Source organism: Pongo pygmaeus, chromosome 6 (genome assembly GCF_028885625.2).
Source record: "Pongo pygmaeus isolate AG05252 chromosome 6, NHGRI_mPonPyg2-v2.0_pri, whole genome shotgun sequence".
Lineage (NCBI taxonomy): Eukaryota > Metazoa > Chordata > Mammalia > Primates > Hominidae > Pongo > Pongo pygmaeus.
In genome coordinates, this window is record NC_072379.2 from 11,750,217 (window position 1) to 11,767,947 (window position 17,731).

At 58.0% G+C, this 17,731-nt stretch overlaps 2 protein-coding genes across 21 annotated transcripts in view; both read right to left on the bottom strand.

The window, feature by feature from the left end:
* Positions 1 to 2,452: 2,452 nt before the first annotated feature.
* On the bottom strand, positions 2,453 to 8,777 carry UPK3B (uroplakin 3B). Of its 10 annotated transcripts, none has more exons than XM_054496546.1 (6): positions 8,238 to 8,777; positions 7,923 to 8,072; positions 7,100 to 7,325; positions 5,820 to 5,899; positions 4,876 to 5,005; positions 2,453 to 3,919 (listed from the first exon to the last, which is right to left on the bottom strand). In XM_054496546.1, the coding sequence occupies exons 1-6, from the start codon at positions 8,320 to 8,322 to the stop codon at positions 3,760 to 3,762; spliced, it is 831 nt and encodes a 276-aa protein (XP_054352521.1). In that variant the 5' UTR covers positions 8,323 to 8,777; the 3' UTR covers positions 2,453 to 3,759. The 10 variants fall into 10 exon arrangements, 8 of the variants coding, with proteins under 8 accessions (XP_054352521.1, XP_054352520.1, XP_063524267.1 ...); XR_008503814.2 differs by adding an exon at positions 4,015 to 4,175 and having other exon boundaries at positions 3,784 to 3,919; positions 7,923 to 8,777; XR_010127035.1 differs by adding an exon at positions 4,015 to 4,175 and having other exon boundaries at positions 3,784 to 3,919; positions 7,899 to 8,777.
* A 5,406-nt stretch (positions 8,778 to 14,183) lies between these two features.
* The window catches only part of DTX2 (deltex E3 ubiquitin ligase 2), a 48,824-nt gene continuing 45,276 nt past the window's right edge, over positions 14,184 to 17,731 (bottom strand). For all 11 annotated transcript variants that reach the window (XM_054496541.2, XM_054496532.2, XM_054496534.2 and 8 more), the window contains 3 exons: positions 16,615 to 16,776; positions 15,736 to 15,825; positions 14,184 to 14,798 (listed from right to left, as the gene is read on the bottom strand). In XM_054496541.2, the coding sequence (XP_054352516.1) occupies positions 14,571 to 14,798; positions 15,736 to 15,825; positions 16,615 to 16,776 (480 nt within the window). In that variant the 3' untranslated portion in view covers positions 14,184 to 14,570. The remainder of the gene's footprint in view (positions 14,799 to 15,735; positions 15,826 to 16,614; positions 16,777 to 17,731) is intronic.

Below are 17,731 nucleotides of genomic sequence, written 5' to 3' on the forward strand. Positions count from 1 at the left end.
AGAAGAAAAGAGAAGAGAAAAAAAAAGAGTCAGCTCAGAAATAACCCCAGGGACCAGGCGTGGTGGCTCATACCTGTAATCCCAGCATTTTGGGAGGCTAAGGCAGGTGGATCACCTGAGGTCAGGAGTTCGAGACCAGCCTGGCCAACATGGTGAAATTTCGTCTCTATTAAAAATACAAAAATTAGGGGCCGGGTGTAGTGGCAGGCGCCTGTAATCCCAGCTACTCTAGAGGCTGAGGCAGTAGAATTGCTTGAACCCAGGAGGCGGAGGTTGCAGTGACCTGATATCATACTGTTGCACTCCATCCTGGGCGACAAGAGCAGCCTGGGCGACAAGAGCAAAACTCGGTCCCCCCCCCCAAAAAAAAAAGAAAAAAGAAAAAGAAAAAGAAAAAGAAGAGAAAGAAAGAAATAACCCCTAGGAAGCCCCCTTGGCTCTCGGTGTGGGCCAGTAGCCTCCCCTGGGCTCCTGGACTATGATTCAGTCTTTACACCCTAGGTTCCAAGATCTGTTTAGAGGGTGTTTCCAAAGTCAAGTTCCAGGCGGCTCCTGAGGGTGCCGGCAGCTCCTCAGTGGGCACAGAGAGGCTGTGCAGAAGGGAGGGGCAGCCGCAGGCTCGCACGGGAAGTCCCTGGCGCTGCGCCTGGCATCAGCACGGATTCTGACAGTAAGAACAAACACAGAAGGGCCCCAGGACACGCAAAAGCCTGTGGCCAACATGGCGAAACCCCATCTCTATTGAAAGTACAAAAATTAGCTGGGCGTGGTGGGGGTCACCCGTGATCCCAGCGATTCAGGAGACCAAGGCTCGAGAATCACTTGAACCTGGGAGGTGGAGGTTGCGGTGAGCAGAGATCGCGCCACAGCACTCCAGCCTGGGCGACAGAGTGAGACTCCACCTTAAAAAAAAAAAAAAAAAAAGTCATGGCAATCCTGCCCCAGCTGGTCCTTGAACCCTGGGAGGATTCATTCATCTTTTCACACAGCAAACACCAATGGCCCCCTCCTTCTCCCTGTCATACCCCTCTGGGGCTGGGCCCCTAGCTGACTGTCTTGGGTCTGGATAGAACAGCGTGAGGCAGTCTCTGCTGGGGGTCACTGATAGGGAGGTGGTCTTTTAACCTGTCTTTTTTTTTTGAGACGGAGTCTTGCTCTGTCGTCCAAGTTGGAGTGCAGTGGCACGATCTCGGCTCACTGCAACCTCTATTTCCCAGGTTCGAGTGATTCTCCTGCCTCAGCCTGCCAAGTAGCTGGGATTACAGGCACCCACCACCACACCGGGCTAATTTTTGTATTTTTAACAGAGACAGAGTTTCACCATGTTGGCCAGGCTGCTCTCAAACCCCTGACCTCAAGTGATCCGCCTGCCCTGGCCTCCCAAAGTTGGGATTACAGGCGCGAGACACTAAGCCCGTCTGTTAACTCTCTCTCAATTCCAGGCAGAGGGACCTGGGCTCCACTGTAGTGGGGGTTTTGTTTGTTTGTGTGTTTTGTTTTGTTTTGTTTTTGAGACGGAGTCTTGCTCTGTCACCCAAACTGGAGGGCAGTGGCAAGATCTCAGCTCACTGCAACCTCCACCTTCCGGGTTCAAGTGATTCTCCTGGCTTCAGCCTTCCAAGTAGCTGGGATTACAGGCCCGCGCCACCATGCCTTGCTAGTTTTTGTATTTTTGGTAGAGACAGGGTTTTGCCACATTGGCCAGGTTGGTCTCTAACTCCTGATCTCAAGTGATCTGCCCACCTCAGCCTCCCAAAGTACTGGGATTACAGGTGTGAGCCACTGAGCCCAGCCTGTTCGTTCAAGACAGGGTCTCACTCTATTGTCCAGGCTGGAGTGCAGTGGCATGATCACAGCTCACTGCAGCCTTAAACTCCTGGGCTCAGGTGATCCTCCTGCCTCAGCCTCCCGACTAGCTGGGGCTAGAGGTGCACGCCACCAACCCTGGCTAATCTTTTTTTTCATTTTTAGTAGAGATGGAGTCTCGCTATGTTGCCCCAGCTGGTCTGGAACTCCTGGGCTCAAGTAATCCTTCTGCCTGAGCCTCTCAAAGTGCTAGGATTCCGGGTGTGAGCCATGCAATCGTGTAACTTAAAGGGGCTGGCTCCCCTGGCCAGACGTCACCTGGGACACCAAGGCATTTGACTGAATCTGTTTCTGTCTATACCTGAAGGGGTTCTGGTGGCTGGTGGGGGTGCAGGCAGCATGGAGGAGGGGCCTCCAGAGATGAGGCGCTCAAGGGCTTGCTTGGGAGGGAGCACTACCCAAACCACATACCTGGCCCTGAAACGCATGTGTGGATTTTCCTAGGAGATGGGGGCACCTCAAAGTACAAGCCGGGACAGCAATCAAGGGACAGGCTCGGGGTAACCCCATGGGGCAGAAGCTGAGCAGGGCCCTGGGCTCCCGGTATAAATTTCCTGTCCCAGCAAGGGCACTATTCAGGCCAGGGTGGGCTCCAGAACGCATTTATTCACCTCCAAAGAGGGCTGCAGACCAAGGGTCACCACCGGGCTCCCTCCGCTGGCAGGGCCTGCATGCTGGGAGCCGCGGTCACATTAGAGGGTCCGGGAGCGCAGCCCAAGGGGGGCGTGTGCAGCGGCCGTGGACAGAGTGCAGCGGGCAAGTCACTGAGCCTCAGTTTCTCTATCTAGAAAATCGCTGCGGCTGTGCGGACTGCATGGCACGCACTGGGCTCTCAGGCGTGATTGCTCAACCCTCTGGCTTGGCGGAGGGAGGCCTAGAGTCCCGACCTCCACCGACCCCGCCAACGTGGCATCTGCTACCGCCTCCGAGGTAGAAGGGGTAGCGAATAGGAGAGCGCATGCGCACCGGCCGTGAGGCGGCCTGGCTGCGGCTCACCGGCGACCCCGAGTGGCGACGACGGGAACCACCGGCCTTGTGCACAGATGGACGCTTGAGGTTCTGCACAGACGGTCCTTCCAGGTGATGGAGGCTCCTGGGTCCTGGAGAGCCTACTGGGGTGACGGTCTAAGGGCGTGACAGACCCCCGAAGCTACAGGTCACATCTGGACACGTGGTCGTCTCAGGTCTAGAGAAGGCAGCTCCCCAAGGTCAGGACCGGCTGTGCCTGAAGCCCCAAGTCTAACACTGTATGTGGCATACAGCAGGTGCTTAATAAATGCTTGAGGGGGTGGATAAGGGCTAGAGCCATCCATATGCACAAGAGGGTTGGAGGTGGTGGCCAGAATTGGTAGTCAGATGACCATGGAGAGTCCCACTCTCAGAAAGGTGCTGTGCCCAGGGGCAGTAGAGACACCTCTGAACCCTCACCCCGCCCAGCCACTGATGTGTGGGACGGGGGACGGAGGGTGGCTCAGGTCTCATAGGCCCCAGGATGGGCTCAGCTCCCTGCATCAGGCAAAGCACAGTCCTCTGCAGGCCTCCTCCTGGGGTCTGGAAGCTTGCGCGGTCAGGGCGGCCTGTCCACATGGTCTCCAGCCTCCCTCGCAGGAGGTCAGGTGAGACAGAGGTGGGGATGGAGGTGGGGACTGGGTATCCAGCCTGCCCATGGCCCTCCCCTACACCCTCTTGAGTGCAACTTACAGATGCTTGGAGGGGGAGAGAAACCGGAAAGGCAGAGGCTGGTGCTGGGATTCCAGGCAGGGTAGGGGGTGTGCTGGTGGGGGGGAAAGGCAAGGAGCCCTGAGGGGGCCTGTGGGTGCAGGAGCTGGGACAAAGCACCATGCACTCGCTCCCGGCGCCCCATCTCCCCCAGCCCCACGCAAAGAGGCCAGGCTAGGGGCTGAGGCTGGGGAGGGGGTCCAGGCCAGGCTCGCAGCCCACTGGTAGTGTGGTGGCCTCGCTGGGTGGGATGTGGTGGGTCATGTAGCGCTTGCCCATGAAGGAGCCAATCCGCAGCTGCTCCGGGGCCTCCTCCGGCCACCACAGGCTGGAGCTGGGCAGGGAGAGGAGGAGGAAGAGACGTATGTCCCTGCCACATGGGGCACGTGCTGGGTCAGGGCCTGCTCTCCTCCCTCCCAGTTCCCTCACCTGCAGTCTCTCTCTCTCTTTTTTTTTTTTTTGAGATGGAGTCTGGCTCTGTCACCCAGGCTAGAGTGCGGTGGTGTGATCTAAGCTCACTGCAACCTCCGCCTCCGGGGTTCAAACGATTCTCCTGCCTCAGCCTCCCGAGTAGCTGGGATTACAGGTGCCTGCCACCACACCCGGACAATTTTTGCATTTTTAGTGGAGATGGGGTTTCACCATGTTGCTCAGGCTGGTCTTGAACTTTTGGCCTCCAGTGATCCTCCCACCTCGGCCTCCCAAAGTGCTAGGATTACAGGCGTAAGCCACTGCACCCGGCCTCACCCGCAGTCTCTGATCCCTCCTTCCTCCCTTCTAGAACCAATTGGAGGACCACCTCTCCAGGTGGCCACCCTGCCTACCCTGGCGTCAGCTTACTAAACCACCAGAGGATCCACAGACAGCAGGTGAGGCCCGGGAGGAGAAGGGCCTTGACTGAGGACACACTGAAAAGACAGGGCCCGAGTGAGGCGGGCCCTCCCGAACCTGTCCTCAGAGGGGCTGCTGGCCCCATCACTGACCCCCGAGGTGCGAGATACTCAGGGTGGGAGTTCTCTGCACAGGCCCTGGGAGGGGCACTGCCCAGCTTGAAACCACGGGGCTGGGCAAGGTGGCTCACGCCTGTAATCCTAATACTCTGGGAGGCCGAGACGGGAGGATCGCTTGAGCCCAGCAGTTCCAGACCAGCCTGGGCAACATAGCAAGTTCCTGTCTCTACCAAAAATAAAATAAACCCCATGGCATGCCTGGAGGGCTTCCAGACACTGGGACCAATTCAACAGAGGGGTTCTGGGTGGGAGAGGGGCCCGAGGGGGTGTCCCCACTCACAAGTGCACGGTAGAGGCTGCCAAGAAGGCCAAGAGTAGGAGGCCGGCCAGAGAAGAGAGGATGGAGGTAATGACGATCATGCTGCCACTTCGCCGCCCTGGCCAGGTGTCGATGGATCCGTGGTTCTTCCCTGCACACACACCAGCTGCTCAGAGGGGCTGCCCCTTGACCCCAGTGCTGGCTGTCACCTCCTCCCTTGCTCCCTCCCCACTCATGCTCGCCTAGCTTCAAGGCCTGGCTGTCTCATATCCCCAGGCACCCCCGCTAAGCCCACCCCCCTGTCCCTCTTCCTCGGGACGGCACAGCATCTGTGCTCTACCAGCCTGGACCACAGCCTCTGCCCTGCTCCTACCTTCTAGGCTGCTGCCACCCACGTGCTCATCCACTGCCCTGCTCCCTGTAGCCCAGCAGTCAAGGCCTTCAGATGACAAGACTTCCACCCTACACCCCCTGACCTCTGAAGCCGTCTCCCAGGAGACCCCCACCCCTGACACCCAGGCCGTGGCACTTGAAACTTCCTGGGTCTGGTACATTCACATTCGCCCCTTGGGGTCTGCTCAGAACTCAAGCTGGCTGCCTCCCCAGCCAGCCCCGACCCTGACCCTGACCTCCTCCACACCCTCTTCCTCCCTCCCAGCAGGGGCTGACACAGGCTGACTCCCTATAGGAGGGGGGAGGCTGTCTGTGCCCACAGTGTGGCTGGAGCCCAAGAGTTGGCAAACGCTTGCGTATGGGCCGAGATGGTGCCCCTGCCGAGGGGGCTGGCTCGGTGCCCCACTCCCCTGACATGAGGTTCCGTTGAGGGCTGGGCCCGACTTGGACATGGCCTCCAGGCCCCCAGCCCTGTGGGAGCAGGGGTGTGGCCAGCTCAGCAGAGGGTGACGAGGTGGCCCAGAGAGATGGGTGAGTCCACCGGGGGCAGCGCCCCTCCTGCCCAGCGCTACCTTGGTGGAGAGTGATGGGGTCTGACCACCTGGTCTCGGCCGTGGGTGAGCCCCTGGCATTCATCAGGAGGAACTTCACCCTGGGGATGGGAGGTGGTGGGGGAGGAGGGGAGAGCTTCAGAGGCCGGACCGCCCTGGGCAGGGCCAAGCCCCAGGCAGCTCCTCTGGGCCCCTCCCATGGATGTGGAGTGGGGGTGCCTGTCAAGAGCAGCAGCCCGTGGCCTGGCCCTGCTCTGAGAATCCCCTGAGATGTCTCCAGCCACTTGGCCTGTGCCACCACCCCCCACCCCCCTGAGCAGTTGCTCTCCAGACACCAGACCTGGGCCGGGGATGCTGGTTTAGGGGCTCTCGTTCCTAAATGTCACAAGCCAAAAGAGCAGGTGAAGGTGGCTTAGCAGGGCACATGGGCAGGGGTCCCAGGCCTCCCAGAGAGGCAGCAGTAGCCGGGGGGCGGGGGGCTCAATCACCAGCAGCCTGAGGACCCAGGGCACCAGGAGCCCCACAGAGAGGCTCGGTTTGTGTCTTTGCAGGGCTAGGAGCTCTGGAAGGTCTGGGCAGCGGGGAAGGACCTGGCAGGTTGGCATTGAAAAGAGTGGCTGAGGGGGATGGGGCGGGGCATGGAGCTGGAAGCTGAGCCAGGGTGCAGCAGCAGGGAGGGCAGAGCGTGGACCTGGAGAGTAGGTGAGAGGGCAGAGGGGGGCTGGGTGGAGCGGGGTGCTGTTCCAGCCTCACCACGCCCTGCCTTCCCGGCTTCGCCTGGCCTGGTCTTCCGGAGGCCACCCCGCCTCCTCCTGTGTCTGGACAGTCCTGACCTGGACACACTGCCTGCTTCCCCCTCCCGGCTCCCCCTGGACATTGGCAGGCCACTTGACCTCCTGTGCCTCAGTTTCCTCATCTGTAAGAGCGAGTGGGAGCCGCCTCTCCTGCTCCCTGCCTCATACCCACGAGACTGGGTCTGAACTCGGCCCCCGAGTTTCCTGCCAGATCTGCCCGTGGTAGGGGGCCAGGGGCCTAGACTTTGGGGAAGTTGCCCCATCCCACCTTGACTAAGATCCCGCCTCCCCAGAGTGCCCACCCGCTCCTCCTGGGCCTTGCCCGGCCCCAGCTGGGGTGAGCACTGTTGCTGACTCTACAGTGGAAGGAGCCCAGGATTGCAAAGGGGAGGACCGGGGCCGGGGGACCCCTCCCTGGGAAGATGCTAGAGAGAGCATCCCTGGTCCCAGCAATGCCTCCGCCCCAAGCACAGCCCCAGTCCCAGGGCCCCAGTGGAGACCACCCACCGATAGGGTCCAGGGCCAGGGAGGGGCACATTGCAGAAGGGCTGCTGGTGGCAGCTGTGGTCATGGCCCACCCGCAGCACAGGGGCGCCACCGCTGCCCGCCATGGGGTCGTCACAGGGTAGCCGGTCCAGAGACAGGGGCAGCGTCATGTAGTGGCCATCGGTCAGCAGCTGTGGGGAGGCCGGGATGTCAGCCAGTGTCTCTGGGTTCTGGAAGCCCCTGGAGGCTGCAGGATGAGAGAACAGATGGAGTTGGGAGGGGAGAAAGCAGCTTTGTCCTTATGAGTGGGGGTTCTGTGTTCGCCCAGTCTCCAGCCCTGACCCCCCATGCCACCTCCTTCCTCAGGGCCCCCAGAGATAGTCCAGACCCAGTCGACTTTGTTACCCCTGAAGGGGAGCTTCCCTCTGGCGTTCTGTCCCCACCCAGAGCCAGGAGTGGGGAGCAGCGGGCAGTCCCAACCTGCCCAGCCCCAGCCCCATCACAGTGCACCGGCCCTGCCCCACAGGAGGCCACATCCTCCCAGGTCGCAGCCTCGGTTCCCCATCCAAAGGAAGAACTACTTGGGTTCAGAGAAAGGGTTGCAGAGCCCTTGACAGCTGACAAACCCGCCAGTTACACTACTCCCGGGATTTGGTGCTCACTATGTGTGTATTTTTCAATACACATATTACCCCTTGAGATAAAGCCCAATTCATCCGTACCTACTCTCCCAAAGGCCCCCACAGGGGCTCAATCATTGAAGGCGCTTGCTGGTGAGGGGCTCCTAGGGCCCACCACTCTCCTCGGCCGTCACCCTCACCCAGGTCCCAAGCTGTCCCCGCACCATTGCTGAAGGCCACCACGAGCCAGACGGTGTCACTGGCGCTGGCATGCCCATCGAAGACACAGCGCGGTTGCTCCAGGGAGAAGGTGGTGGCTGTGACCTTCCCTTCCAGGTCCCAGGCTGTTATCTGCGGCGTGTAGGGCACCAGCTCTGTGGCCATGGGGGACAAAAGGTGAGCCACGGAGACGGGTGTGGGGGTCCCTGGGGCTGCCTCTCCCAATCGGAGGGGGGTGGGCGCCCAGGGTCCAATCACTCCAGCAGGGCCCCCAGCCCCTTGGGTCTGGCTGGATGCGTCCATCCAGGACCCTCACTCACCCAGGTTCAGGCTGGGCCGGAGACAGTTCAACGCCAGGAGGAGCATCTGCAGCCCTAGGTGAGGCTGCCCCCAGGGTAGCCCCATGACAGCCGCCAGCACCCGGGAGGCTCAGGCTGGTCTGGCTGCCTTGGGCTGCACCCCACCCCCAACAGCTTGGCCCTGGAGAAGCTGGTTAATCAGGCTGCCCCAGGGGCTGGAAAGACCTGCAAATGTAAGTGCACCCCACCCCCTTCCTCCCAGTCCAGCCCACAGCAGGGAGGAGCTGGGGGGACTCTGGTGGGAGGCAGGCCAGTGCCCAGCCCCACTGCCAGGGCCGAGGGAGAGGGGCCACTGGAACCCCAGATGCCAGCCAGGCCATCCCGGAGCCTGGATTGGGGCCCCTCCCAGTCTCTCCGCCCTGGGGAGGAGGGTCTGGCTTTTGGAAACTTAGGCTCAGGACCACATGCCTGAGATTCCTGTGCCCCAGGTGCCAGGAGCCTCCCTCTGCCTTCTGTCCCCACCCAGAGTCAGGAGTGGGGAGTAGCAGGCAGCCCCAACCTGCCCAGCCCCATCCCCATCACAGCACGCTGGCCCTGCCCGCCACGAGGCCACATCCTCCCAGATCACAGCCTCGGATCGCAGCCTCGGTTCCCCGTCCAAAGGAAGAACAACTTGGATTCAGAGAAAGGGCTGCAGAGCCCTTGACAGCTGACAAGCCCGCCACTTAAACACTACTCCCGGGATTTGGCGCTCACTATGTGTGTATTTTTCAAGATATAACTCACATACCTTCACAGCTCAGTGGCTTAAATATATATATGTCACCCAGGGAGGGCAGTTCACAGCTAACTGGAGCCTCAAACTCCCAGGTTCGGTTAATCCTCCCACCTCAGCCTTCCCAGTAGCTGGAACCACAGGCACACAACACCATGCCCCAGCTAATTTTTTAAATTTATTTAATTAATTTTTTTTTAAGATGGAGTCTCCTCTGTCGCCCAGGCTGGAGTGCAGTGGTGTGATCTGGGCTCACTGCAAACTCTGCCTCCTGGGTTCAAGTGATTCTCCTGCCTCAGCCTCCCAAGTAGCTGGGATTACAGGCACATGCCCCACACCCAGCTAATTTTTGTATTTTTAGTAGAGACGGGGTTTCACCATGTTGGCTTGGCTGGTCTCAAATTCCTGATCTCAAGTGATCTACCCGCCTTGGCCTCCCAAAGTGCTGGGATAACAGGCGTGTGCCCCCGTGCCTGGCACCCCCGCCAATTTTTTTGTTTTTGTTTTTGTTTTTTGAGACGGAGTTTTCACTCTTGTTGCCCAGGCTGGAGTACAATGGCTCGATCTTGGCTCACCGCAACCTCCACCTCCTGGGTTCAAGCAATTCTCCTGCCTCAGCCTCCTGAGTAGCTGGGATTACAGGCATGTGCCACCACACCTGTCTAATTTTGTATTTTTAGTAGAGACAGGGTTTCTCCATGTTGGTCAGGCTGGTCTCGAACTCCCGACCTCAGGTGATCCACCCACCTCGGCCTCCCAAAGCGCAGGGATTGCAGGTGTGAGCCACTGTGCCTGGCTGGCCAATTTTTAAAAATATACTTTTTATAGAAACAGGATCTTGCTATGTTGCCCAGGCTGATCTCTAACTCCTGGGAGGATCAAGCAAACCTCCTGCCTTGGCCTCCTAAAGTATTGGGATTACAGGTGTGAGCCACCGTGCCCGGCTTTTTTTTTTTTTTTTTTTTTGAGATGGAGTCTCACCCTGTCGCCCAGGCTGGAGTGCAATGGCGTGATCTCTGCTCACTGCAACCTCCACCTCCTGGGTTCAAGCAATTCTTCTGCCTCAGCCTCCCTAGTAGCTGGGACTACAGGCACCCACCACCATGCCCAACTAATTTTTGTATTTTTAGTAGAGATGAGGTTTCACCATCTTGGCCAGGCTGGTCTCGAACGCCTGACCTCGTGATCTGCCCGCCTCGGCCTCCCAAAGTGCTGGGATTACAGGCATGAGCCACCGTGTCCGGCTGCTAATTTTTAAAAATATAGTTTTGAGGCTGGGTGTAGTGACTCACGGCGGTAATCCCAGCACTTTGGGAGGCCGAGGTGGGCAGGTCACTTGAGGTCATGAGTTTGAGACCAGCCTGGCGAACATGGTGAAACCCCGTCTCGACTAAAATTAAAAACATTAGCCAGGTGTGGTGGAACATGCTGGTAATCCCAAGTATTCGGGAGGCTGAGGCAGGAGAATCACTTGAACCCGGGAGGTGGAGGTTGCAGTGAGCTGAGATCGCACCACCGCGCTACAGCGTGGATGACAGAGTGAGACTCTGTCTCAAAAAAATATATAAAAATATATTTCTTGTAGAGACAGGGTCTCACTGTGTTGCCCAGGCTGGTCTCGAACTCCTGGCTCAAGGGATCTTCCTGCCTCAGCCTCCCAAAGTGCCCAGATTACAGGCATGAGCCACAGCGCCCAACAGCTTTTAGTATATCAACAAGGTTGTGCAACCATCACCAATTCCACAACCTTCTTACTTCCCCAAAACGAAACACTACACCCATTAAACGGTAACTCTCCATTCTCCCGTCCCCAGTAACGACTAAGCTACTTCTTGTTTCCATGGATTTGCCTGTAATGGGCATTTCATAGGATGCAGTCACACAAGAAGTGACCTTTCGTGTCTGGCTTTTCTTACTTTTTCAAGGTTCCTCCTCGACCGTGATTGCTTCATTCCTTTTCACAGTTGAGTAATATTCCATCCTGTGGACGTATCACACTTTGATTCATCAGTGGATGCATAATTTGGTTTTTTCCACTGTGGGGCTACTGTAAATAATGCTGCCATGAGCATCTGTGTGCACGCTTCCGTGGGCACATTTTCAATTCTCTTGAGAATGTACCTAGGAGCAGAACTGTGGTCATATGCTAATGCTGCTTTTTGAGGTTCTGTTTGCCAAAGTGGCTGCATTTTACATTCCCAGTAGCAGTGGATGAGGGTCCCATTTCTCGACATCCTCTCCAACATTGCTTTTTTAGTATAGCCATCGTAATGGGTGTAGTGTGGCATCTCATGGTTTTGTTTTTATATGTATTTTTTGAGATGGAGTCTTGGTCTGTCGCCAGGCTGGAGTACAGCGGCGTGATCTCGGCTCACTGCAACCTCCGCCTCTCGGGTTCAAGCAATTCTCCTGCTTCAGCCTCTCCAGTAGCTGGGATTACAGGTGCGTATCACCACACTTGGCTAATTTTTTGTATTTTTGGTAGAGACGGTTTCATCATGTTGTCCAGGCTTGTCTCGAACTCCTGACCTCAAGTGATCCACCCACCTCGGCTTCCCAAAGTGCTGGGATTACAGGCGTGATCCACTGAGCCCAGCCTGGCCATTTATCTTCTTTGGAGGAACATCTATTTGAGTTCTTTGCCCATTTTTAAATTGGGTTGTCTTTTTGTTGAGGTTTTTTTTTTTGTTGTTATTTTTGAGACGGAGTCCAGGCTGGAGTGCAGTGGCGCAATCTTGGCTCACTGCAACCTCTGCCTTCCGGGTTCAAGCAATTCTCCTGCCTCAGCCTCCCGAGTAGCTGGAATTATAGATGCACACCACCACGCCGAGCTAATTTTTGTATTTTTAGTAGAGACGGGGTTTCACCACGTTGGCCAGGCTGGTCTTGAACTCTTGACCTCAGGTGATCCACCCACCTCGGCCTCACAAAATGCTGGGATTACAGGCATAAGCCACTCCACCTGGCCTATTGCTGAGTTCTGCGGATTCTTTATATACTCTGGATACTAGATCCTTATCAGGTATGCAATTTGAAAATATTTTCTCCCATCCTCATCTTCAGAATCCTTTCAAGAAGCACCCAAGTCTCAGGCACCCACCCCAACTCCTGCACTCACAGGCAGTGTGAGTACAGAGTCTCAAATGTGGAACCAGGCTGGGCACAGTGGCTCATGCCTGTAATCCCAGCACTTTGGGAGGCTGAGGCGGGAGGATCACCTGAGGTTAGGAGTTCAAGACCAGCCTGGCCAACATGGTGAAACTCTGTCTCTACTAAAAATAGAAAAATTAGCTGGACGTGGTGGTGGGTGTCTGTAGTCCCAGCTACTCGGGAGGCTGAGGCAGAAGAATCAATTGAACCCGCGAGGTGGAGGTTGCAGTGAGCTGTGATCGCGCCACTGCACTCCAGCCTGGACGACAGAGCAAGGCTCTGTCTCAAAAACAAACAACAAATCAAATGTGGAACCAAACAGGTTTGGGGTCCAGCTATGCTGGGTTGTTTTTTTTTTTTTTGAGACGGAGTCTTGCTCTATCACCCAGGCTGGAGTGCAGTGGCACAACCTCGGCTCACTGCAAGCTCCGCCTCCTGGGTTCATGGCATTCTCCTGCCTCAGCCTCCCGAGTAGCTGGGACTACAGGCACCCGCCACCACGCACGGCTAATTTTTTGTATTTTTAGCAGAAACGGGGTTTCACTGTGTTAGCCAGGATGGTCTCGATCTCCTGACCTTGTGATCCACCCGCCTCAGCCTCCCAAAGTGCTGGGATGACAGGCGTGAGCCACCGCACCCGGCCAACGCTGGGGTCTTCTAGAGAGACCTCACTACCCTTTTTATGCTGGACCAACTTACCATTAGGCACAGTGCCCTGGGCCCACACTGTAAGAGCTCACATACATTTTTAATTTCTTTTAAAATCAGAAGGGAAAAAAATGAACCTTTAGGTGAGAGAAAATCCTCTAGTATACATTAATATATTCATCTTTATACCAACATGTTGTAAAATAGATTTTTTAACAGAGAAAGGGGCTCACCAACCCCAAAGTGCCTCTGCTTCCCACAGCCATGAATGAGGTGGCCCTACCGTCCCCCTCTGGTCCCAGGCCCAAACTACTCCTCCCGGACAAGCAGCAAGATCTTGACTGGGGATATCTGATCCTCCTTCCAAGAGGAAGAATTATAACTTTGAGAATGGTGTCAGATCAACCCTGGCCTGGATTCCACCCACCTAGCCAAGCATTCAATCTGTGTCTTTTAATTATTATTTTACAGATGGGATCTTGCTCTGTTGCCCAGGCTGGAGTGCAGTGGTGCAATCATAGCTCACTGCAGCCTTGAACTCCTGGGCTCAAGCGATCCTCCCGCCTCAGCCTCCCGACCGCTGGGACTACAGACAGGTGCCACCATGCCTGGCTTATTTATTTTTTTGAGACGGAATCTCGCTCTGTGGCTCAGGCTGGAGTGCAGTGGCACCATCTTGGCTCACTGCAACCTCCACTTCCCAGGTTCAAACGATTCTCCTGCTTCAGCCTCCTGAGTAGCTGGGACTACAGGCGCATGCCACCACGCCTGGCTAATTTTCGTATTTTCAGTAGAGACGATGTTTTGGCACGTTGGCCAAGCCGGTCTCAAATTCCTGACCTCAGGTGATCCACCTGTCTCTGCCTCCCAAAGTGCTAGGATTAGAGGCGTGAGCCACCGCACCTGGCCTAATTTTTTTTTTAGAGATGAGGCCTTGCAATTTTGCTCAGGCTGGTGTCAAACTTCTGGACTAAAGTGAGCCTCCTGTCTTGACCTTCTGAGCACCTGGGATAACAGGCATGCGTCACCATGCCTAGTTCAAGTCAGTGCACCTTTGAACCTGTTTCCACATCAGTAAAACAGAGACAGCAGCTCCAATCCTGAGTGGCATTTTGTGAACCACAACCCCAGGGCCACAAAGGTGACAGCTGGTGCTGTGGGGTAACAGCCCCTGGCACGGCAGGGAGATCAGTGCCGGGCATGTGGAGGCCGCAGAGCCCAGCACCGTGGGCTCCTCCATGCCTCGCTGTGGCCTTTTCTTCAGTTATCAAATGGGAGCTGATGAGCCCATGGGACCCCTTCTTGCTCTGATGCAGGAAGTTGGGGGGGGCACACACACACACACACACACAAGTGCACACACGCATGCATGCACACACTCAGGACCTGCTGGCTTTGGCCATAGAGCATTTATTGCAAACAAAATTGAGGTAAAAGAAGCTGACCCAGAACCCATGCCCGTCCAGGCTGGGGAAGTCTCTAGTCACCCCACGCCAGGCCCCGAGCACCACGGGCCCGAAGCAGCCCCCAGAGGACAGACGGGCCCTGCGCACTGAGGTAGCTGCATCTTAAGCCCCCATGAGTACAACTGCCCAGGGCTGCCCAATTCCCGGAGGGGAGGAGAGAGAGGGAGGCAGGGGGAGCCCCGGCTTCAGGTGGGGCACACCCCCCACCCTCAACAAACCTCCCAGCCTCTTGAGCTGGGCACTTCCTGCCTGGCCACCCAGCCAGCCATGGGGCAGCGGGGTGGCCACCAGAGGCAGGTGTGCTGGGGTGCAAGGTCACTGTTGCTCCAGGCAGTCCTCGGTCACCCCCTGGGCAGCCAGCTCAGCCAGCACGTTCTGCAGGTAGTTGGGGTCAGGATAGCCGTGGCCCGTAACGTTGCGGTCCATCTCTGTCTTGTGGTGGATCTCGTTCCACACCACGGTGTCCGTCTCACCCGTGGTGCTGGACGTGCCCACTGTGAAGATGAGCCGCCTCTTCCAGGCCACCTTCAGGAGCTCTAGGACCTGCCCGGGGAGGAGGAGGGGGAAGAGGAAGGAGGGGATGGGGAGTGAGAGGGGCTCAGTGAGCAGGGACAGGTTGGCATCATGTTCTTCCCATCCCAGCCCCTCCCAGGTGACCTCATCCACTCCCTGGCACTCACCCCATCTGCGGGGACCCCAAAACTGCCCAATGGACAGTACATTAGGATCCCACGTGAGCCTGGGCTCCAGCCCACCCCGCCTCGGTGCCCGGCACTGCCATCCGTTTGGTCCTGATGCCCAGGCACCACGCTTGAGTCCTCCCTGCTTCCACAGCCAGTGCTGGACGAGCGCCCGCCCACCCACCCTCCCTGGTGGAATCCAGGCCTCCCTGCCCTCTCCCTGCCATCCCCCCGCCTCCAGCTCCTCCCCCTCCAGCCCATTCTCACACGGCCAGAGCTTTTCCAAAGCTCCATCAGCAGCTCCACCTCCGTGGCTTTGCTGGGCACTCAGAACCAGCTCTACCCCTGGGGTTGGCCTGGGGGGCAGCCCTGTCTTCACACCCACACCTCGGGCTTCCACCCTCCTCGCCAGCTGTCCTGCCTTCCTGGAAGGCTCGTCCCCAGCCTTCTCTGCAGCCACAGAGTCCCTATTCATGTCTCAGTGCAGACACGACTGCTCCAGCCTTCCTTGGTCACCTGGTCTAACACGGCCCCTGGTCCCTCCCTGTCACACTCTGACTCTCAGGAGCTCCTGACCCCACCCAGCAGGGTGCTGGAAGGTGATGGCCTCTCCCTCAAGGCTCTGTGAGGTCCAGGCTGCCCTCCCTGTACCCACAGCGGGTCCCCAGAAAAGAGCAGCAGACACTCGGCCCGGCCTCAGCCTCTGTCCTCCACTGCAGAAGCAGAGTCCAGTGTGGCGCCTGGCCTCCCGCCACCTGGCCAGGGCCCCGTCCACCCCCGGGGCGTGTAGTGGCACTCACCTTGCGGCCCTGGGCGTTGTCTGGAAGGTAGCACTGGCGGGGAAACCCTCTGGCAGTGAACGGCTTTCCGGGATTGGGGTGCTCAGGGCCCTGCGGGAGGAACAGACACCAGGATAGGGTGCTCCGAGAGCCCGCACAGGGACAGGCCCCTGCACAGCTCCAACTCCTCCCCAACTCCGAGATGCCAACCCTGAATGTTCCTGAATTTCCCTCTGAGCTGTGGAGAAGTGGAGAGAAACCAGGGCAAAGGCTCATGGTTCAACAAGACAAAAAGACGCCTCCATCCACCACAGGTGGACCTTGGCTGGCAGCCAGTGCCCGCTGCCTGCTGCCCCGTTATCTTCCCACCCTGCCCCAGGGCCTGTGATCCACCTTGGCTCAAAACAGGAGACCGAAAAAACAACCAGGCGACCGAAAGGGCCAGGGCCCGTCTGAGTCTCCTCTGGGACCCTGGGGCCTTGTGCCTAGGCTCCTGACACCCACACACCTGGCCCTGCCACTCCCAACCCAAGGTTCCTCGACGCACAGCCTGCTGTGGCCCCGCTTCTCCAGCCCCTCCGCAGGGTTCCTCCCACTGAACCGCCTGCCCTTCTGCCCAGAACAAGTCCAGCTAAGATGGCTCCTCCTCTAGGAAGGCTTCCCTGGTTCGGGAAAGAGTGGACGGCCAGCTCTTTGCTGCCACAGCCCTAAGAGCTTGCCCTAAGCTCTGGCACTGCCTCCCCATTCCTGGCCCTCCATGGCCCTGGCCTTAGGGGACCTGGGGACCTGAGCTTGGCCACACGGGCATCCTCAGCCTTGATCCAGGGACAGACTGCTGGGACGTGGGCGGGGTGGGAAGAGGAGTGGCCAGGAGTGGGGGACTCCAGGAAGGCCCCTCACCTGGATGCCATGGGGAATGTTGTAAACTATGAGGATGGTCCCGCAGTCCTCGTGGCCGGGGAGCGACATCTGGAACCGTAATACCTCCATCTTTCCTTGGGGCTGGGTCCCCGTCTTCTCTCCATAGATGGTTTTGCAGGAGGGACACTGCAGACTTCCATCCTGAGAGAGGCAGACGCAACCCACTGAGCTGACAGTCTGAGAACACCCAAGAGCGTTACCTCCACCATCAGATGGTAAACGGCCCCGGGAACGGGCCTGCCGCCATCCCAGGGAGTTGCTGGCAGCCTCCTGCCCAGAAACTGGCTTCCAACAGCTTCCCTGCAAAGCTTTGTTTTGCACCAGCAACTCATGCCATTTTTGTTAAAGGGGCATGCTATCAGGAGACAGGTGGCAAGTGGGAAAACTCGGATCCTAAGCAGAAATCTCCATGGGTGAATCGCATTTGCAGTTGGACAGACAGCCTTGCAGCGCCTGATCTGCGGAGCTGGGCCCTGGCTGCCCAGGATGGCAGACACTAGGGAAGCCTGAGCCAGGCTCCGATGCACCACATGACTCAGTTCTCTAAGCCTCCAAACTCTGCCCATCTCTCCTGAAGGCTGATGCAGAGAGAGCAGCTGGGGGTCGGTCTGGGCGCGGCTCTTCATGTGTAGGCTGCCGTGGGGCCCAGGGTCAGCCCTGCCTCGAGGCCTGGCTCCCACCTCCCAGCAGGGTGACCCTGGGCACAGCCCCTGCTCTGAGCCTCTCCCTCATGAGCACTGTGCTGACTACACAGGGATGCTGTAAGGAAGAAGGGAGACAGTGTCTGCAGTGCTTACAAGTGGCCGAGGGGGAGGCGGTGCCCTGAGGCTCAGAGAAGCCCAGAATCTTCTCAGGCCTGGCTGGAGGGGTGGAGGGAACCAGCCGCATTGGTCCTCCTTTCAAAAGTGTGGGGTAGACCTAGGGGAGTAGGGCAGGCCTAGGAGAGCCGGCCAGGCCTTTAGAAAGGTCTTCAAGCTGGCCCCAAGCCCAGCACCATCTTTTGCAGAGGCCCGTTCCTACAGTCAAACCTGGAACCCTCCCGTCCCTGCAGGGGACAGCTCAGGACCGTGGGGGCGGGCCACCCGCCTCCGCCTCG